The sequence below is a fragment of the Euleptes europaea genome, chromosome 9 (genome assembly GCF_029931775.1).
Source record: "Euleptes europaea isolate rEulEur1 chromosome 9, rEulEur1.hap1, whole genome shotgun sequence".
NCBI classification, from domain to species: Eukaryota; Metazoa; Chordata; class Lepidosauria; order Squamata; family Sphaerodactylidae; genus Euleptes; species Euleptes europaea.
This window is the reverse complement of record NC_079320.1, coordinates 16,262,140-16,284,818: the sequence shown is the minus strand read 5'-3', so window position 1 is coordinate 16,284,818 and position 22,679 is coordinate 16,262,140. Positions and strand designations below refer to the sequence as shown.

Sequence of the window (22,679 nt, the reverse complement as noted above, 5' to 3'; positions counted from 1 at the left end):
GGGGAGGGGAGGGAGTTCAATGGGGTATAATACCATAGAGTCCATCTTCCAAACTGGACATTTTCTCCAGGTGAACTGATCTCTGTTACCTGGATATCAGTTGTAATAGCGGGAGATCTCCAGCAGCACCTGGAGGCTGGCAACTTTATGCCAAGCAGAACAGGAAATACTACTTGGCAGGATAATACAGTCAGTTGGTTTACCAGCAGTGCAATCCTAAAGAGTTGCACCAAGGATGTAACTCTGAGCAAGCTAAGTCACTGCCTCATAAGCTTGTGCCCTGACCAGGATCAAGTCAGTAAATAGATTGACTTTGTCTGCTGTAGTGGGCAACAGGTCTCCAGCATCTTTCCACATACTTGCTGGCTAGTAAAGAGGTCAGGGAATGAATGAGGGACTTTCTGCTAGCATTCTGCCACTGAGCAATCGAATAGGATGACGGTAGTCATGATGGGTTGATGCAAGGGACTGGGAAAAATGCAGAGACCCAGATGGGAGCCCCTGCACTGTATCAACAGCCTCAAGGAACCCAGGAAAGCACAAAAGCACCGAATTGGAAAGATTCACACACGGGGGCAATTCCTCCTTCCCACAGCAGCCCTTCAATTTCCCCCTCAAATTGCTCCTGAGGGGATTGCCCATTCCCCCAGGAGCAGCATTTCATGGGACATTTGGGGGCTATGCGGGAAGGGGGGGTTGTGCTTCTATGCACGGAATTTAGACTGGATCTAAACCAGTACTTCAGTAATTCTGACAACAGCCCTGAAAGGTAGACCGGTATTATTATCAGGGCTTTTTGTGTGTGTGATGGTACTCACCAGTACTGAGCACCGGCACTTTTTGAGGGAGAGGGCTGTCCTAAGTCCTGAGAGGGAAAGTAGTGGCAATAAGCTCGACCTTATCTGTGGGGTCTGGCACCTTATTGTTTTTTAAAAAGCACTGCTTGTTATCCCCAGTTTACAGATAGGAGGATATATGCTGAGAAACAATGACTTGATGGAGGCCAGTGGCCACTTAGATCTTTGGTGAAAATTCCAAGTGGGTAGTCATGTTAGTTAGAAGCAGCAAAATAAAACAGGAGTCCACAATGGCCCTGTTAGATTAATGGAGTTTATCGTGGCATAAATTTTAGGGAAATGCATAATGACGTGAGTTCCGACTCACAAACGTTTATGCTGGAATCACTGATGTTGGTCTTTATTAAGGTGTGGCTGGATTCCCCTGGTTTATTTTGTGGGTGTTAAGTGCCGTCAAGTCGCTTCCGACTCATGGCGACCCTATGAATCAGTGTCCTCCAAAACATCCTATTTTTAACAGCTTGCTCAGGTCTTGCAAATTGAGGGCTGTGGCTTCCTTTATTGAGTCAATCCATTTCTTGTTGGGTTTTCCTCTTTTCCTGCTGCCTTCAACTTTTCCTAGCATGATTGTCTTTTCCAGTGATTCGTCTTCTCATAATGTGACCAAAGTACGACAGCCTCGGTTTAGTCATTTTAGCTTCTAGGGTCAGTTCAGGCTTGAGTTGATCTATAACCCACTGATTTGTTTTTTTTTTTTTTGGCCATTCACGGTATCCGTAACACTCCTCCAACGCCACATTTCAAAGGCATCTACTTTCTTCCTATCAGCTTTCTTAATTGTCCAGCTTTCACACCCATGCATAGTAATAGGGAATACGATGGCATGAATTAACATGATCTTAGTTGCCAGTGACACATCCTTACACTTCAGAATCTTTTCTAGCTCCTTCATGGCTGCCCTTCCCAGCCACAATCTCCTTCCGATTTCTTGGCTGCCTCCTTGGATATCTAAAGACGTGTATCTGAAGAAGTGAGCTGTGGCTCACGAAAGCTCATACCCTACCAGAAAATATTTTTGTTAGTCTTTTAAGGTGCTACTGGACTATTGCCCTTTTCTACTACTGCAGACAGACTAACCCGGCTACCCACTGTGAATTATATTCTTGGATATCTAAGACCTCTGCAAATTGCTCATTTAGATCTCTGTGGTCCATTTCCTGAGAGTGTGTCTAAGAACCGGTACGCTTTATGTATTGTGGATGATTTTACTCGTTATGGCTGGGTGTATCTGCTGAAGCAGAAAAGTGAGGCATGTCAAACCATCAAGTATTGGATTAAAAGGGTGGAAAGGCAGCTAGACCTCAAGGTATCCATTAAAGAATACCTCAAGGTATTCTTAAAGCTCTCTTAAGCCATTTATTCATGGAAGGTTTTGCATTGGATTTGTCACTCTATAGATGTGCATTTTCCCCATCTGAATTCTCAAAGCTCTGCATGGCGGCTTATTGTTGAGTTTTGAGAATATGGATGGGGGAAAAGTGCATCTAAAGAGTGGCAGATCCAATGCAAAACCTTCCACTGGAATCGGGGAAGGCGTCTTGAGAAAAAAGCTTTCCTCTTGCTCCTTAAGAAAGCAGGGGAAGTTCAGGGAAAAGATGTTGATGACTCCTAAATCCTGGGTCATGTGACGTTTTTTTTTTTCTCCCCCAGCCTGCCGCTGCAAAGACTGGCCGGCTCCGATTTCAGTTTCGAGCCACCGACTTCAGCCATGCGGTTCCAGAGGCGCAAGAAAGAATTTAAAGCTTTGGGGCAAGACCGGCGAGGGGCCGATCGGCGGCGTTGTGTTTTGTTTTTTTGCTTTGCTTTGCTTGGCAGCCTCTGAACCGAAGCAAAAATAAATAAATGCAAAACTCCTTAAGAGCCCCGAGGCTTGCAAGGCTGGGAGCTCCCCGGTTGTCCGCTTAATGCTTTCATCCGATCTTCATCACTCCTTCCAGACACTTCTGAAAGAATGGGGGCAGGAGCATTAGCCATCTGCGTGAGTACAGGCTGTCTCTTGCTCCAAGTGTGGGAACGGGGGGGAGGGATCCAGATGGTCAGATCTCTGGAAACCTGGTTACCTTTTGTTGTTTGCGGCAAGGAAATGTTGCCTTACTTTTTTTGTAAGTGTCGCCGGCTTGTGTTTCGGATTTGCTATAAAGTTAACCAGCCAGTCGGTGTGGCGCTTAGCCAGGATCGCTCCTGTGCCAATGGTGCAGCGATCCGCTGTGACCCTGTTGTGGATTCCAGCGGGATATTCAGTGCACGACAGAGATTTTTTTTAAAAACTTTTCAGCCGGAAAATCAACTTTGGGCTGGTGTTTTGTAGGTTCCTTTGGATAGAACAATCGGTGCGATAGAAATTCAGTGCATGTGAGATGCGTTTTGTGCGTTTGGATGTTTGTTCAAGTTTTTTTTATTATTTTTTTTTTTAGGAATTTGATTAATGCCTGGGTATTTTTGTTAACTTTGAACTGACCCTAGAAGCTGAAATGACTAAACTGAGGCTGTCGTGTTTTGGTCACGTCATGAGACGACAAGAGTCACTGGAAAAGACAGTCATGCTGGGAAAAGTGGAGGGCAGCAGGGAAAGAGGAAGACCCAACAAGAGATGGATTGGCTCAATAAAGGAAGCCACTGCCTTCAATTTGCAGGATCTGAGCAGGGCTGTCAAAGATAGGACATTTTGGAGGACTTTCATTCATAGGGTCGCCATGAGTCGGAAGCGACTTGACGGCACTTAACACACACATTTTTTTAATCCTCTTTTTAGACCTTTCCTGTTTTTTGCCTAACCACAGGCTGTTTTGCAGTGTGCTTGACAGCACTGCCTAAGTATATATGCTGTGGTTTTCCCCCTTTAAAAAAAGAAGAAGACAAATACTATTTTCTTTCTGGACTTTCCCTTACGTGAGTCCTCTTTTGAACATCACTTTCTTGCGGGAGGGGGGGGCGGACCACCTGGAATCTCCACCTAGCTGATCTCATGAAGATAATTCACAGTGGGTCGCCGTGTTAGTCTGTCTGCAGTAGTAGAAAAGAGCAAGAGTCCAGCAGCACCTTAAAGACTAACAAAAATATTTTCTGCCAGGGTATGAGCTTTCGTGAGCCACAGCTCATACCCTGCCAGAAAATATTTTTGTTGCTCTTTTCTACTATAGCTGATCTCAGAAAGGGATTATTCCTGAGCATGCCTGGGCGTGTGTTCGCCACCCACATAAGTATGAGCCAATGTGTTAAGAGTGGAACTATTTAGAGGAATCCACCTTGCCTTTAAAAAAAAGAGTTTTTTAAAAAAAGACAGTCTTTTAAAAAGTTCTTCCTGTTCAAACTAGATGAGATTTAACTGAGGCGTTGACGCCATGAGAAGTATTTTGTAAACGATTGTTAAAGTTAACTGGAAAATTCAAACCACCCCCACCCCCCCGTTTCCAGAGAGAAAGACGCATTTTTCTGTCTAGGCCCATTTTGCCTGCTTGTAAGCTGAGTTAAAGATCAGATTGCTGTTCTGAAACATCTTCAAGGAGAAATAACATGAAAAGTTGTGTGGGTCTTTTCAGCCTTTTACACATTCATTATGTACAAATGGAATCCTGCCTTGTGTTCTTTGGTGTTCCCAGAACTTAAAATAGATGATTAGAAAGGCAGTCTTTTTCCATCTGCAGAATGGAAATATTTACCTCCGTTGGAGAAGGACTGCGAGGAATATTTATATAGTGGTTTGGAGTAGCTTGGCACAACTGGTGGCCGAAAGCAACTGTGCATGGTGACCTAACACAGCTAAGGGTGGTGTAGTGGTTAGAGCAGTGGTCCCACTCTGCACTGCAGATTTTTTGAAATGTTGCTTTGGCAGCAGCTGCCACCACAGCACAAAGATCAACAATGTGCTGCTAAAGTTAAGCGGTGGCAATCATTTTGTGGCTGGCTCCACCTCCTGCAGCAGCTATTTTGTTATAGCCATTTTGTTGCTGCGCCCACCATGTCTTGTCAGAATTCCAGATGTGCCCACAGGCTCAAAAAGGTTGGCAACCCCTGGATTAGAGTGTCAGGCTGCGATCTGGAAGACCCAGGATCGTATCCCCATTCTGACATGGAAGCTCACTGAATCATCTTGGACCAGACGCAGTCTCTCTCTCTCAGCCTAACCTATCTCACATGGCTATAAAATGGAGGAGAGGAGGAAGATGTGAGCTGTTTTTGGTCCCCATGGGAGAACCAGGGGGGATTAATTAAGTTAATAAAAAATTAAAAGTAAATACAAGTAAACTTTATCTCCTTGCTGGCTGGCCCAGTCTGCAAAAACAAGAAAAGCCGCTAGATGGCTCCATTTGGCTTTAAGTGTCACAAGTTGTGTAGACCTGGGTCAGGGTATAAGAAAAGGGCAACCAAAGTCAGAGCTCCTGCCATACAAAGAAAAATTAATAACAATCATGTGGGCCTTTTATGTGAATAGTACAATGGTATGCCAATAAAGGTATTTAAATTTGAATCATACACGAACTCAGGGTTGCTTGTTGAAATTGATGGACAGTCGATTCAGAACAAAGAAAGTGCTTCTTCACATTGCATGATAAAGAATTGATTTATTGGGTGGAGTCAGACCTGGACAAATCTGGTCCTGATGGGAGGATAGGCCTCTCAGTGGCTACTAGCCATGGTGACTAAAGGGAACCTCCATGTTCAGAGGCAGTAAACCTCAGGAGGCAGTAAACCTCAGGATGGGAGGCAACATCAGGAGAAGGACTTAGCCTTTATGCCCAGTTGTTGGCCCTCCAGAGGAACTGGTTCGCTAATGTGTGAGACAGGATGCTGGACTGGGTGGACCACTTGTCTGATCCAGCAGGGCTCTTCTTATATTCCTCTGATCTAAGAAGCTTCAGCAGATGACCCCGCGTTCTAGTATTATGAGAGAGGGAGAAAAGCTTCTCCCTGTCCACTCTCTCCATACCATGCATAATTTCATAGACCTCTATCATGGCTCTTTTTAACCGCCTTCTTTCCAAGTTAAACGGCCCTTAGCGCTTTAACTGCTCCTCATGGGGCAGTTGCTCTAGGCCATGTATGCATGGGAGATTTTGCCTTGGATCTGCTGCTCTCTAGATGCACATTTTCCCCCGTCTGAATCCTCAAAACTCAAAAATAACCCCCCATGCAGAGTTCTAAGAATTTGGATGGGGGAAATGTGCCTCTAGAGAGCAGCAAATCCAAGGCAACACCTCCCTTGCATAAATGGCCAACAATAAGCCCCCATGGAGAGTTTTGACAATTCAGATGGGGAAGAGAGCAGCAGATCCAAGGCAACACCTCCCTTGCATAAATGGCCAACAATAAGCCCCCATGGAGAGTTTTGACAATTCAGATGGGGAAGAGAGCAGCAGATCCAAGGCAACACCTCCCTTGCATAAATGGCCAACAATAAGCCCCCATGGAGAGTTTTGACAATTCAGATGGGCAAGAGAGCAGCAAATCCAAGGCAACACCTTCCTTGCATAAATGGCCAACAATAAGCCCCCATGGAGAGTTTTGACAATTCAGATGGGGAAGAGAGCAGCAGATCCAAGGCAACATCTCCCATTCATAAATGGCCAACAATAAGCCCCCATGGAGAGTTTTGACAATTCAGATGGGGAAGAGAGCAGCAGATCCAAGGCAACACCTCCCATGCATAAATGGCCAACAATAAGCCCCCATGCAGAGTTTTGACAATTCAGACGGGGTAAGTGTGTGTCTAGAGAGCGGCCAATCCAAGGCAAACCCTTCTTCCATGCATAAATGGCCCTAGTCTTCCGGGTCAGTTTTGGTTGCTCTTTTCCGCCCCGGCTTCTCTGGAGGCGCCAGTCCCCTTCCCTCTTCCCTGGAGCGGCTGCTTAGGAGCCCCCGGGGCCTTCCCCTCTGGCGTCTCTCTCCTTTCGGGCCCTGCCCTCAGTTGCTGCGGAGATGCCCCTCTGACACTGCTGGCCCTCTGCCCCGTGGCTCGGCTGCCCGCAAGCGGAGGTGCCTCCCTCGGACTTTCCCCTCGTCCTGGCGCGCTGGGCCTTGCTCCCGAAGCGTTCAGCCCTCCCAGGCTTGCGTGCATGGGAGGTATTGCCTTGGATTTGCTGCTCTCTTCCCCATCTGAATTGTCAAAACTCTCCATGGGGGCTTATTGTTGGCCATTTATGCAAGGGAGGTGTTGCCTTGGATCTGCTGCTCTCTTCGCCATCTGAATTGTCAAAACTCTCCATGGGGGCTTATTGTTGGCCATTTATGCAAGGGAGGTGTTGCCTTGGATCTGCTGCTCTCTTGCCCATCTGAATTGTCAAAACTCTCCATGGGGGCTTATTGTTGGCCATTTATGCAAGGGAGGTGTTGCCTTGGATCTGCTGCTCTCTTCCCCATCTGAATTGTCAAAACTCTCCATGGGGGCTTATTGTTGGCCATTTATGCAAGGGAGGTGTTGCCTTGCATTTGCTGCTCTCTAGATGCACATTTCCCCCATCCAAATTCTTAACTCTGCATGGGGGGTTATTTTTGAGTTTTGAGGATTCAGACGGGGAATGTGACCGCGAGGGGCCCCTTCTCCTCTGCAGCCAGAAAGGGTTTTGGCCGGGTTGCCCCCCCTCCACCCCCAGCATGCAGCCCCCGGTGGTGGCCGCGACTGACTGCTCGCTCTTCCTGTGCTCTTTCCAGCAAAGCAAGCCGGCCGTGCGGCTGAAGGAAGACATGAAGAAGATCGCCGCCGCCGCTGCCCCCCTGAGCAGGCGGAGGGCCAGCTCCTGGCGGAAGGTCTTCGGCGTGGGGCTGGCGGAGCTGCAGCGGCAGGGGCTGAGCCGGGACGGGGTCCCCACGTTGGTGTGGGACATAGTCGAGTACCTGACCCGCCACGGTAAGCAGCTTGCAGGATTCCCAGAAAATATTTTTGTTAGCAGGAATCTTTGAAAGGAACCTTCGGGTCTAGTGCAAGATATTACCCATTTGATCTTTTGAATTGTCTTTCATGATTGTACAGCTGATGAAGCCCATAGCAAAACGTGGTCACATGATCTAGACGACACGTCCTTTGAGCTGTTGTGGATTTCTCGGAGTTCTGTTTCCAGTTCTTCGGTTATCTCCTATGGGAAAATACAAACCTCTGTCCATACTTTTATGACTTTTTGTCAAAAATTGCTTACCTTGGAATGGACATCTTATTTCATGTCAATTTCATAATGAATTATTAGCTGGTACTTTAGTTTGCTACATTGTGCATTTGATTAATGTATATATTGTTGTGTTTGTATATTGTATTTTTGTATGTTTTGACACCATTATATTCACTGACACAATTTGTTTATTGTACTGTCTCTTATTGTGATGACTTACTTTACAGCACAGAGCCTTGCTTTTTTCTAGTACCTGGAGGTTAGCAATTCTATTCCAAGAGGACCCCAGGTATTGGAGTTTGCTGAGGCTCCGTTCTTGCCCTGCAGTTATAGCTACATTTGGCAGGGATACCTGGGACAGTTGCCAACCTCCAGATGGGGCCTGGAAATCTCCTGGAATTTATCTCCTTCATTCAGCTTTTCCTTCCCAATGTAAACTCAAGATAAAATAAAGCAAACTAAACTATTGGTAAACTGAAAGTACTATGCAGTCGTTTTGATTTTCAAAATTTCCCTCTGAGCCCTGAGGGTCTAACCAGCGCCATGCCCTGATGCTTTTGAAAAGGCCATTTATTTGAAAGATGAAGTGGGTCACCCATATTCACATATGATGCTCATATTCTGATATAAAAAGAATTTGTTTTTCTGCACTGAGGTCTGTTACCCAGCAGATGTCAGCTTCTCCATTTTAATACCTTGAGGACTGCTCCAGATAATCCATGATGCTTAGCATTTCTGTAGTGAGGACTTTCATTCATAGGGTCGCCATGAGTCGGAAGCGACTTGACGGCACTTAACACACACACACAGTGAGTTAAAGTTATATGAATGTATTATCTGTCCAACACCTTGTACCATAAGGCCAGTTTAATTATCTCTCTGTGGCAAATAAGTTGGGTTGCCAACTCTGGGTTGGGAAATTCCTAGAGGTTTGGGGGTGGAGCCTAGAGAGAGCAGGGTTTGGGGAAGGGAGGGACTTCATTGGGCTTTAATGCCATAGAGTCCACCCTCCAAAGCAGCCATTTTCTCCGGGGAAACTTATCTCTGGAGATTAGTTATTATTTCAAGAGGTCTCCAGGCCCCCTTTGGAGGTTGGTAATAGCCTGGCAACTGGCAGGAGGGTTGTGGGGATGAGCAGGGACCTCCGGAGGGGGGGGAAAAAGAGCTTCCTGTAAGTAGATGAGGCTTTATCATAGAGTGTCTGGCAATTCCTAGAACTACCCTTTGTCACTTCTGGGTTGCTCTAGGAATCGCCAGGAACTCTGTGGTAAGAGCTTTCTATAAGTAGATGAGGCCCTTTTTTTTTTTCTCCAATGGGATCTGGGGTAGGGAATCCCCCTCCCCCACTGAGGGCTCAGCAGCCATAGTTGGCAACCCTAAGTGGGGACTAAGAAATAGGGTATCACCTAAGGCCACTGGTGGATAGGGATGTTAGAGTGTGCCAGCTTGGTGTATTGATTATTGAACTAGGATCTGGGGGACCTAGCTTGTAATCCCTCCTCTACTGTGGAAGCTCACTGGTTGACCTTCAACGAGTCACTCTATCTCTTCTCTTTAGGAGAGAAGAATGATGTAATAACCCCCTTTGAATTCCCACTGGGGAGAAAAGTGGGGTATAAATATCCAAACGAATAAATGTTAAAGTGGCTTTGGAGCAAGCTGAACTGAATGGCCCTGGCAGTACCACAAGAGTTGCTTGGTTTGGTCTTGGGGTCATGATGAGGATGACAAATGGTATCTTACCAAAGTGTCCTTGGGATTAGAGGTTCCCATTTGACCCCGCTGGAGACATGCCCAAGGCTTCTCAACAGTGGCATCTCCATGGTACAGAGTCCCCTCCTGGTTCACACAGTACCCCCTAGGGATTGCAGACCCCCCAGAAACAGCATGAGGGATGAATCTGCCATGGAAGGGGGAATTCAGCAAAAATCCCCTTCTGTTATTGGAGGTCTACCCATTACGTTGATTTTGGATTCTAAAACTAGTGGCATTTTGCTCAATACAAAATAACCAAGGAAGCCAAGTTGCGGCAAAACTATCGAGATCTGTTTGACCTTTAAGTAGCCAAGTCAACTGTGCTGTGGCTGAAGTTTTCCAGATTGTCCTTCAGCCGGACTTTCTTATCAGTGTATCTGTTGTTCCTCCAGTGAACAGCAATAGTTCTTCTAGCTGCCAAGAACAGATGAACAATTAGTTCTCTGTGTGGTGACCTATTAAATTCTAGAGTGCATACATTTGAAAATACTATTCTGAGGTCAAGGTTACAAGAATGGCCCCACTGATCTCAGTAAATGCATTGTCAAGAACATTTTCTTGAAGGACAGGTTCCCTGTGAACATATATGAAGCTACATGGTCACACCATTGGTCTATCTAGAGCATCATTGTCTACTGTTCACTAGCTGTGACCCTCTAGGTTGTTAGGTAGAGAGGGCTTTTCCAACACCTGTTTCTTCAGATCCTTTTAAATGGAGACGCTGGGGAATTAACCCTGGACTTTGTGGTTCCCAAGCAGATACTCTGCCACTGAGCCATAGCTCCTCCTTGATTTGGTACAATGGTGAGGAAGCAATGTATCAATTTCCCGACATCCTTTTCAACAGGTATTAGGCAACGTTTAAAGGTTTTGTTGCATTTTTTTGTGACATGAGATTCCCAACATAACTTAAAACTGCCGTTCCCTTGCTTCAATGCAAACTGATTTCTTTGTTCCTAACAAAAGGGTCCTCTGACTCTTCCTCATCAGTTGAGAGGAATACAGTTTTGCGCCGTGTTGCACAGGCCATATTTAAGTTACCAGTTTTGAGGTTTCATAATATGTGTCATACTGAGGACACCAGTCCCCTTTCCCCAACAAATAACGATAATAATTGTGCGCTGTCAAGTCACAACTGACTCATGGCAACCCCAGGACCATAGGGTTTTCAAGGCAAGAGATAAGCAAAGGTGGATTGTTATGGTCTTTCCCAACTAGGTTTGTTTTCAAAAAAATCTAAAAAAGTTCTGTCCCTAGAAATGTGTATGGAAATACAATTTTGTATAAAATGACTGTATTTGTAAGTATTTATACCAGATACTTTTTTTGTTTTTTATAATTGTTTTTTTAATTTCGTAAACATAAAAGTACAAACAAAAATAAGATACATAGAAACATGACAAAAGCAACACAATACAAACATAGAACCTAAAATATAAAACACGAGCAATTTCTAGGTGAACATATTGTTTTTTTTCCATTTCAGTAACTTCCCTTAGATATACTGTTCTAGCTTTTTGACATTAAATATGCTACTTCTCGTTCGTTCTCTATAATATTGGTACTTTGCAATTACATAATAAAACTTGCCTTAGTAAATTCTCCTCTAATTTTAGCAACCAGTTTATGTTTTGACTTCCTCACTTAGTTCAAAGAATATTTGTGTCAATACAATGTTCATCGTTAAGAGCATTTTCACAGGTGTGTCTCAGGTGTGGTGAGGCCTTCTCCCCCATCCCTGTGTCTAAATTAATATTGTGAGATTTTTAAACTGAGGATGCAAATAATTGGCTGTGCATTTTTTCAAATACAGAGCAGGGGGATGAGCTAGTTACTTTGTCTCCTTTTCATCTGTAATTACAGGGCTGGCACAGGAAGGTCTTTTCAGGGTGAACGGTAATCTGAAAACCGTGGAGCATCTGCGAGCAAAGTACGAGAACGGCGAGGACGTTGAGCTGCCTGCAGAGGGTGACGTGAGCTCAGCCGCCAGTTTGCTGAAGTTGTTTCTGAGGGAGCTGCCAGACGCAGTGATCACGTCGGCGCTGCATCCCAAATTCATGCAGCTTTATCAAGGTGACTGGCTTTCTCGTTGCTCCCACACGTCCTGCACACGCTTCCTTGTCTGGCCCGCTACATTTATAGGCACCACATGCATTCAGACCCAGCAGATGAAGCCTACCCGATTTGGGACTAAAATGAGCAGGGAAGTCTGTAGATTCGCTCAGCACCGCACCAAAACGGAGGAATTCCTAGTTTGGAAGAAACCGCAGTTTATTGCGCCTTCCAAATTGGGTGCTTTAAGAAATCGTGGCTTGATGGTTTCGCTACAAGTTTAAAACCGAGTTTAAAATTCTGGTCTGCAGGTGAGGGAAACGAAACATCAGATCTTTAAAGCAGCTCCGATTTCATACCAAATTGCAATGGTCTGTGTAAACAGCACATGCCCTTTTCTGTGTAGTACTGTGTAGTATACCACCAGAGAGGTGTAGTGGTTAAGAGTGGTGGCTTGGAGCAGTGGACTCTGATCTGGAGAACTGGGTTTGATTCCCCACTCCTCCACATGAGCAGCGGACGCTGATCTGGTGAACCGGGTTGGTTTCCCCACTCTACATGAAGCCAGCTGGGTGACCTTGGGCTAGTCACAACTCTCTTAGAGCTCTCAGCCTCACCTACCTCACATGGTGTTTGTTGTGGGGAGGGGAAGGGGAGGTGATTGTAAGCCACTTCAATTCTTCCTTAGGTGGTAGAGAAAGTCGGCATATAAAAACCAACTTTTCTTCTTCTTCTTCTTTCCTTTTACAATCTTTCCTTTAAAAAAAAGGGTTTGTTTTTTAAGTTGCCTCTAAAAAAAGTTTGGAAAGTTTTAAGTGGACGTGTTCAGAGTTCTCATCCAAAAGAATTCTTATTATCAATTGCAAAAATGCAAATTCTGTCTTCCAAAATAATTTGTACCAGTGAGTAGAACTCCTGGAGATGTATTTTACTGAACTAGGTACTCTGTTTCTTCAATTGGCCAAGGCTTTTTAATAGAGATCCACTTTGAATGAGCAGAGGGTCCGTTCCCCACTGCCACCAAGTAAATTATGTAAAATGAGAAAATATGTAGGGATCACAACTTTCAACTCCTCTAGGTGAGTAACCTTGAGGCAGAGCTTTTCCTTTTTATGGGTGCTCAAGAGGTTTGTAAACGTCCAGAATGAATTAACAGTGTGATCTTTGGAGCCTATCTACATGATACATTCATTCTGGGTAGGACCCCAGTTTGAGATAGCAGAAAGGTTCTGGGAGTTCGTGTCCCCAGAGAGACAGTGTGGTGTAGCAGTTAAGAGTGGTGATTTGGAGCGGTGGACTCTAATCTGGAGAACCGGGTTTGATTCCCCACTCCTCCACATGAGCGGCGGAGGTTAATCTAGTGAACTGGGTGGGTTTCCACACTCCTACACAGGAAACCAGCTGGGTGACCTTGGGCTAGTCACAGCTCTTTAAGAGCTCTCTCAGCCTCACCTACTTCACAGGGTGTCTGTAGAGGGGAGAGGAAGGGAAGGAGATTGTAAACTGGTTTGATTCTTTCTTAAGTGGTAGAGAAAGTGGGCGTATAAAAACCAACTCTTCTTCTTTGTCTCCACCTCCTCCTCCTCCTCCTCCACCACCACCACCTTGGTCTTCTCCCTAATTTAAAAAATAAATTAAAAAAATTGTTGTTTTTTACAAATTTGAATGAGCCTCCATACCAAAAGGCAGGGCATTCAATCTTGTGAACTCCCCCAAGTGGTATGTGCTTAAGACACAGATTAACGACCTTGGTGAGTACTAGGCTAGGATATTTGAGCAAAACATGCCTGTTATTATAAGTGTAAATTATGAAAATCACCTAGTTTCCCTCCTGTTTAAGAAAGATAACAAATTGAACTATTGGCTTAAACTTTCACAGGGGTGAATAGTTTGCTGTGTGAGCGGAAAAGGCTTCTTGGCTCCCGTCCTCAAGCTTCGCAGTAAAACTGGCCTGCCAATCTGCTATTTTTGGCTATTTCGCCACGGGGTTCTTTTTCAGCACGCCTTGTCCTTCACTCCCAAACTTGTGTTTTGATAAGAACAAGGTTGAGCTGTGAGGAAGAAGAATGACCTGCTTGTTTGTGGCCATCAAAGCCCCAGATACTTATCACTCCACGCAACACTTGAAGCTCCGGTTTGTGTTGGAAAAACCTTCAGGAAAGCAGTAATAACACTAAATAACACTAAAACGGGGACACAGATTACTGCACTGTTTGCAGACAAACAAATGGTGCTTTTATGAAGCGGGTTAGAGGGCTTGGTTCCTGCCTGTTCAAAATCACCCTGCTGCATCAGAACAGCATCTAGTAGCCAACCAGTTACCCTGGAGGGCCAGCAGACAGAGCTTTGGGGTCAAGACCTTCCCCGCACTGGTATTCAGATGTTTGCTGCCTCTGAATGTGAAGGTTCCCTTTGGCTAGTAGCCCTTGATTGGCATGTCCTCCGTGAATCTGACTAATCCCCCTTTAAAGCCCTCTGTGCTCATGGCCACCACTACATCCATTGACAGTGTGTGCCACGATTTAATTACTTACCGCGCATTCGTGAGGGGGGAGTCCTCATAGGAGGAGGCGTGACCTCGCCACCAGCGTAAGTGCATCTAATCACGCATTAATCCTGTCCCCGTTCACCCCTTTACGCCGGTGCTGGGAGCAGTGTTGCTGCGCCTGTTTTTTAGCAGGCGCAGCCTCGCTGTTTTCAATGGGGCGAAAGCCCCCGTTAAACAACAAAAAGCCGCAAAAGGCTTTTTTTTTTGTTTAACGGCATACAGCGAACGGCGTTAGGAGACGGCTCGCCTGCGCCTTCTCCCCGCCTTTCCCGTTCGCCAATTCTCAGGAATGGGCAAAAAAGAGTAATGCGTAAAAAAGAGCAAGAGTCCAGTAGCACCTTAAAGACTAACAACATTTCTGGCAGGGTATGAGCTTTCCTGAGCCACAGCTCACTTCTTCAGATACAGCTAGAATGTGAGTCCATCTATCCTTAAGTAGAGAAGAGTGAATTAGACACACAATGGCAACGTAAATGTCAAAATTTAAGGAAGTGGAGAGGGAATCTGCATACAAGAGGGTAGAGGGTGAGTGTGTGAGCCCATGGCATGTTCCTGAGTCTCCAGCCCATGATTTTGAGGATTGGGTTCATGACGTTTGAATGGAGAGATAGTCCTAGGTGCACATGATGTATCTCTTGTATTGTTCAGAACCTTACATTTGCTGTCCTGTAAAGAATAACAGGAAGCAGGAACAAATGAATCAGACTTCTCTTGTTCCAGTAGGCTGAAGATGCTGGTTACAGCTGCTTTGGCTGCAGAATATTCATACCCTAAGGAAAGGAGAACATTAAGAACATCAAGGGATAAAAAAAAGACTTTTGTTAAACTGGAAAAGTACCAAATGAGTTTGAGAGCTGGCAAGAGGTGGTGAGAGACAATGAGTTCTCCAAGGCATTTCCTAATCAGGGAGATGGCCAGAAAATACACTTCCCTTATGGAATAGATTAGGCCTTGTAACTCCAAGGCTTTGTGATAACAAATAATGCTACTCATTGGAGAGATAGTATACTGTGGTGACGGAGAACATCATCTTGAAGTGCCTTTGTGTAAACTCCAGTTTTGTTACAACCTCACTATGTATCCAGAGTCAAGTCACACCCTCAGGGGAGGGGCTGTGGCTCAGTGGTAGAGTATCTGCTTGGCATGCAGAAGGTCCCAGGTTCAATCCTCAGCATCTCCAGTTAAAGGGACTAGGCAAGTAGGTGATGTGAAAGACCCTGGAGAGCTGCTGCCGGTCTGAGTAGACAATACTGACATTGATGAACCAAGGGTCTGTTTCAATATAAGGCAGCTTCACGTGTTCATGTGTTCAGATTTGCTGCTCTTATCTTGCTCTTGATTTGTCCAGATTCATCAAGGCAGATCAGTTAAGGAGTCCGATATATTTTTTTTATTGTTTCTTTTTATACAAATTTCAAATATATATTTCTTATTCTACATACATTGTTTGTATAACGTACTTTTCTCATTCCCTTCCATCCCTCCCATCCCCCTCCCTAGCCCCACTCCTTCTCTATATTTTTTAGTCTCTTAACCCCAGCCGCGGGCACAAAGTCTGGATCTTCCACCGAATGTCTTTTCTTCCTTCCGTTGATATCCACTCTAAATAGGTCTTCCATCTACTCGTGATTCCCTGCTCTTGTCTTCCCATGAAGTCTTCTGGCGCATCATCGCGACGATATCCGACTGTATAAATGCAAACAAATAGTTGTGCCAGATTTCTATAGTCCATTTACTTTTATCCTTCCAACCCAGAGCTATTACTGCTTTGCTTGCTAATAACATAGCCTTGAATATGGCCTGATCCCTCTTGTTTACCCCCGAGTTCCCTGTTGTCCTCATTAACATTAGGTTAAAATCTATGGTTAAAGATACTTTACATTTTCTCCTTATAATTTCTAGTATTTGTGTCCAAAAGACCCTAACCTCTGGGCATTCCCACCACATGTGGGAGAACCAACCCTTAGATTGTCTACAGTGCCACACATGGGGCTTAGTCCTGGAAACATATTCGCTAATTGCGCTGGTGTTTTATACCATTTTGTAAAAAAATTATGTTCCAATTCATTGAATTTAATTACTTTTATTTCCTCTAGTCCTTTCATAATTTTACCTGCTGTGTTTTCTGATATCTGACCTTCCTTACTCCAAGTTTTTTGTAAACATGTTATTGTCTTATCTTTATTTGAAATCATTTTCCTGTAGATTTTTCCTGCCAATCCTTGTTTTGATTTTTGCATTTCTTTATATATTTCTTCCATTGGTTCCTCTGACCATATTTCCCCTTTTTCGTTAATCAGGAGTCCGATATTTTTAGGTAAAAAATAAATCTTTCAATTTCTGTTCTCCCCCTCCACCCTTTTAGGGCAGAAGTCATGTTTGCTCTGCTCCCCCCACATTCTTCTACCCCATTCTGGTGACCCATTTATTTAGAAGAACAGTTTTGATAGGGGAAAGGCTTGTTCCTTTGGCTATGTAACCCATAATCCATGGTGTGTATGTTGAATCTAATAAAAAGACAGTAGGTCAGATTCGTCCACAGGCTCTCATTTACCCATTTAAAGTGGATTGAATACAACCACTTGGGTGTGTGTGTTAAGGCCATCAAGTCACTTCCAACATGGCGACCCTATAAATTAATGACCTCCAAAATATCCTATCATTAACAGCCTTGTTCAGGTCTTGCAGATTGTCTGTGATTGAGTCAATCCATTTCATGTTGTGTTTTCCTCTTTCCCTGCTGCCTTCAACTATTCCTAACATTATTGTCTTTTCCAGTGACTCTTGTCTTCTCATAATGTTCCCAAAGTATGATAGCCTCAGATTAGTAATTTTAGCTTCTAGGGAGAGTTTAGGCGTGATTTGATCTAGAGGCCACTGATTTGCCTTGTTGATGGTCCACGGTATCCGTAACACTCTCCTCCAACTCCACATTTCAAATGAAAACCATATGGACAGTCAGTCATTTCATTTGTTTAAAACCAAAGGTGATCTGAAAGTTCTGTATGATCAGTATTACATAAACAGGGGCCAGATACTTTAAGGTAAGCAACATTAATAAGATAGTATTCAGATTAAACTACATTTGGATGTCATTATTGTACTGTAGCAGTAATAATCATGGTACCCATGGAAAGGAACTTCTATTGGTTGGCAAATGTATGTCTTAAGTAACATATATATCCAGCTCATGAAGCAAAAAGACAAATATTTTTACATTATTCTATTGAAAGACCACTTGGTAAACCAGTCCTCTGTATCATCTTGTTTCGGTGAGAATTATAGTCTTCTCCTGCTCATCTAGATTTCTGACCAGGTGCAGGAAGTTAGCAAAATTCTCCTCACTGTTTGACTAAATGATATGACAACCCACTTACTTTTATACCATGATACATTAACAATTATCTGGGCACAAAGTACCCTGGTGTGGGAGATCTCAATCTGTATCACCCTACCAAGTACAGTACTAAGGAAAAGTTTACCACACAGATGTGTGGTAAATAGGGTTGTGCAAAAAAAAATTAGGTACATTTTGGGTTCGGGTTTATTGGGCCTGATTTTTTTCCGGTAAACCCGGAATAAGCCAAATACCCATACCGGTAAATACCAGTATTTGGCTTATTTCCGGGTTTACCAAAAAATTTGGGTCCATTGTAGTGTATGGGGATTTTTTTCGAAGCTCCTGTGGGAGCATTTTTGGAGGTAGAGTCCCCAAATCTGCAGCGTGGTTGCAAGGGTCATCCCTAACTACTCATAAAATGGCCTGTCTCTCTACATTTGGGTTGGTATTTTTTAAGTAAGTTTTATTTTTAAACACAAACAAACATATAAACATTTGGGCTGGGTTTTCAACCTCTCCTGCTATTTTAAAAAGGGCACAACATCCATACAACAGCTGTTCAGTTCATTGAGTTGAGCTGGACGTGTAGTAACTGTAGCCTCAAACCTCCAGCCACAAGAGAGCAACCTCATAACCTAATGTCCCGCCCTGTCATTTGATAAGCACTTGTAGCATGCAAGACTAAGCTAAATTGCAAAATGGGTCGTTTCTGAGCACACCTGGTTGCCTCACAGTCTCCATTTAGCTTGGCTTGGGCTTATTTAGAATATTTTGGTATTTGGGACTTTAAATGGGAATGTTTTGATCCAAAGTCCAAATGGCTTTACTAACAGGGGGGTCCACCACTCCAAATGTTTGAAAGTCACATGTTCAAGCTAGGATCATACTGAAGACTGATATTAGATCAGGGTAGGCAACCCCTTTCACAGGTGCCATGTGGCGGGACGCCACATCGTTTTGCTCAGCACAAAGGGCTGATTCTTTCCCCCAAGCACCTGATGCAAACCTCTTGAGGCGCCTGCTGCACTGCTGCTGGGACTCGTCTTGTTCCCAGAATGTCTGACCAAGAACTGGCATCCTCTCCCCTCTTTTGTTTGCTGGCACGCTAACATCATCTCAGGTAGACATTGTGGAGGGGGGGGGTTGGCACTTCCACCCCAAAAATTGATCACCCCTGCATTAGAGTTTTCTTCCTAAAACTCCTCTCCGTCCAAAAACTGAAATATAGGAAGATCATGAAGCTTGTGTGAGTTGAATACAACAGAAGGTTGATGGTCAGTTCAGTTGCACGTGTAGAATTTCCTTTAAGACCTGCCTTTAGCCACACTGTTGTGTTTGATTTTTTTTATGCTGTTGTTACATAAGAACATAGGAACAACAGAAAAGCCATGCTGGATCAGACCCAGGCCCATCAAGTCCACCAGTCTGTTCACACAGTGGCCAACCAGGTGCCTCTAGGAAGCCCTCAAGACGACTGTAGCAGTATTGTCCTGCCTGTGCTCCACAGCACCTAATATAATAGACATGCTCCTCCCGTCCTGGAGAGAATAAGTATGCATCATGACTAGTATCAATTTTTACTAGTAGCCATGGAATACCCCTCTCCTCCCTGTGCATGTCCACTCCCCTCATAAAACCTTCCAAGTTGGCAGCCATCACCACATCCTGGGGCAGGGAGTTCCACAATTTGACTATGCGTCGTGTACTTTTATCTGCTTTGAATCTCTCACCCTCCAGCTTCAGCAGATGGCCCTCAGTTTGCAAGATCTGAGCAAGGCTGTTAAGGACAGGATGTTTTAGAGGACTTTGATTCATAGGGTTGCCACGAGTCGGAAGCGGCTTGACGGCACTTAACACACACACAGACAAGCAAAATTCTGGCCTGAACGTGAATGTTTTGAGAGAGCTCCTGAGGCAGCTTCCCGAGGCCCACTATCGCAATATACCAATTTGATCTTTCAGCCTCCTGCCAGTTCTTTATTTGGTGTTTAGAACCTTGTTGTATTTTTTTTCCTCACCTACAGAAAAGCAAAATTTTGGCCTGAACGCAAATGCTTTGAGAGAGCTCCTGAGGCAGCTTCCCGAGGCCCACTATTGCCTCCTGAAGTACCTTTGCCGGTTCCTGAGGAGAGTCGCTGAGCACCACTCTGAGAACAGGATGACGGTTTCCAACCTTGCGACCGTTTTTGGACCAAACTGTTTTCAGTAAGTTCCTTGCTTAAGCGAAACTCCCAGTTTGGGGCTGAAATTGGGGCAGGATGTAGACTGGGGTGGGGGGGGCTAGCCACACACAGCTGACTGACACTACAGCAAATTGTTTGGCTATACTCCCACCCACCCCGCCACAGAGGCCAGGTCTACCCATTGGTTTTTATGGCGGTAGACCTGGCCTCTCAACTGAGACTCCATAGAGGCCAGGTTTACCCATTGGTTTCTATGCCCTAGAAACCAAAGGGTAGACCTGGCCTCCGTGAATGGGGGGGGGGGAGTACCAGTCGGGAGGCCAGGTCTGCAGCAATGCAAGTGGCAGCCTGGCTGCGCCAGGGAGAGTGCAGGGGGTGGCGGGGAAAGCGCACCTAGCCCCTGCTGGGGGCCTGGCGCACCCGGGAGGCGGCGGGGGGGCGGGTCTTGGATCGCAGGCCGCTTAGCAGCCCTCCGGGGGCTGGATCCGGGCTGCCAGATTGACACCCCTGCTCTAGGGGTTAAAAGCCAGCATGGCGTAGTGGTTAAGAGCGGTGGTTTGGAGCGGTGGACTCTAATCTGAAGAATCGGGTTTAATTCCCCACTCCTCCACCTGAGTGGTGGACTCTAATCTGGTAAACCAAGTTGGTTTCCCCACTCCTCCACATGAAGCCAGCTGGGTGACCTTGGGCTGGTCACACTCTCTCAGCCCCACCTACCTCACAGGGTGTCTGTTGTGGGGAGGGGGAGGTGAAGGTAATTGTAAGCCAGTTTGATTCTTCCTTAAGTGGTAGAGAAAGTCGGCATATAAAAACCAACTATTCTTTTTCTTCTTCTTAGATCCAAAAAGCTTTTCCACTGGTGAAAAAGAGAGTCTCCGTTGACCATCTAGGGTCAAGTCCAGTAGCACCTTAGAGACCAACAAGATTTTGAGGGTATACGCTTCTGAGAGTCAAAGCTTTCTTTGTTCAAAATCTGACGAAAGGAGCTTTGACTCTCGGAAGCTTATACCCCAACGATCTTTTTAGTCTCAAAGGTGCTACTGGAGTTGAATCTAGCTGTTCTACTGCAGACCAACATGGCTTCCTTCTGAAACTATCTCCTTTGACGATGAAAAACATTATGTTGGGGATCATGGGGTCTGCATGAACCAAAGCCATGTGGGTTTGGAGCTGCAATAAGGAGGAGTTGGGTGAGATTGATTTTAAAAAGTTGTCTGGATCCAACCTATAATAAAAAGGATCTTCTTAATTGAGCAAGTGGTAAGCCCACAAATTAGCCCTTAGCACTTGATAGGTTTATGGGTAGGAGCCATATCTCAGTGATAGTTCCAGTGCACCGCATAAGAAATCCGAGGTTCAGTCCTTGGCTTCCCCAGTTTAAAAAGCTGGGGAAAGTCTCTTGCCTGAGACCTCGGAGAACCGCTGCCAGATTAATCGTCTGTCTCAGCATAAACTTTGACCCTTTTATCTAATGGCAAGTTAACTTACCAAGATGCAGGAACTCTCGGGCAGAAGAACAGGACTTGCTCCCATTTAACACACTCGTTTCTTTTTTTCACCGGTATTTGATGTAAATTTGCTGTACTCTGGGAATCCGGTGAAATATAATGCCTAACGTGGTGCGATAAAAATGCAGCGTGTGCCGAGATGATTTTGGAAGCATGCTAACTTGGATGTGTTGCATTGAGTAATATACAGGGTTGACTGGTTTGTACCAGAATGCTACAATCCAAAAGGGTAGGGCAGTGCCATCCTATGGTGAGTTACTCCACCCTAAGCCCATGTATTTCAGTGGGCTTGGACTGGAAAAACGGCATAGGATTGTGCTGCTAGTGTAGTGTTTATTTTAACAGGCAGGCGCATTCATCTTCACTGTATAAAATTTAGCTGTGGAATTTAGAGGCAGTGCACCCGACAGGAGGATGACATGACAGTTTTTAGAAATAAAGTATTAACGTTATTTGATATGTTCTTATCACGGTGACATGGCACAATCTCTTCATTCTTGCTGACTTAAAAAAAAAACTTCCTAAACCTGTTGCCTTTTTTTGAGATGCTGAAGTTGCTTTCTTAGTTTCAAGCTGTAGGTCAAGAACGCTTTTCTTGGGGGTTGTTGTTTTGCTGCTAGTTTTTCTTTGTTCCTTTCCTCTTTCCCTTGTGACTTGCCTGTTTGTGGGACTGTGGAATCTGGAGAGCGCTGACCAGTAGGCGGTAATGAAAACGAGCAACTTTATTTGTGCTGTAAGCAAATCATTGTGTTGACAGTCTTGTGTGTGTGTATGTTCACAGTTCCCAATGCCAACTGATTTGAAACAAAGGGGAATGTGGATAGGGGCAATGAGGGTGTCTTGATATGGGAAAAGGTATGCAGCTGCATTTTGTTGCAATTTGGTGGCTTGACAGGGCTGGCCACAGTATGGAGAGTGTGGACAGGGAGAAGCTTTTCTCCCTCTCTCATAATACCAGAACGCTGGGTCATCTGCTGAAGCTGGAGGGTGAAAGATTCAAAACTGATAAAAGGAAGTATTTCTTTACACAATGCATAGTTAAATTGTGGGACTCCCTGCCCCAGGATGTGGTGATGGCTACCAACTTGGAAGGCTTTAAGAGGGGAGCGGACATGTTCATGGAGGATAGGGCTATCCACTGCTACTAGTTAAAACGGATACTAGTCATTATGCATACCTATTATCTCCAGTCTCAGAGGAGCATGCCTATTATATTCGGTGCTGTGGAACACAGGCAGGACAATGCTGCTGAAGTCATCTTGTTTGTGGGCTTCCTAGAGGCACCTGGTTGGCCACTGTGTGAACAGACTGCTTGACTTGTTGGGCCTTTGTTTGA

The 22,679-nt window shown here is 44.9% G+C and overlaps 1 protein-coding gene across 1 annotated transcript in view; it reads left to right on the top strand.

Moving 5' to 3' along the window:
* The first annotated feature begins 2,761 nt into the window (after positions 1 to 2,761).
* The window catches only part of FAM13A (family with sequence similarity 13 member A), a 174,930-nt gene continuing 155,012 nt past the window's right edge, over positions 2,762 to 22,679 (top strand). Inside the window, 5 exon segments of the mRNA XM_056855228.1 lie at positions 2,762 to 2,804; positions 2,807 to 2,835; positions 7,506 to 7,701; positions 11,576 to 11,785; positions 19,677 to 19,857. Of these exon segments, the coding sequence (XP_056711206.1) occupies positions 2,762 to 2,804; positions 2,807 to 2,835; positions 7,506 to 7,701; positions 11,576 to 11,785; positions 19,677 to 19,857 (659 nt within the window).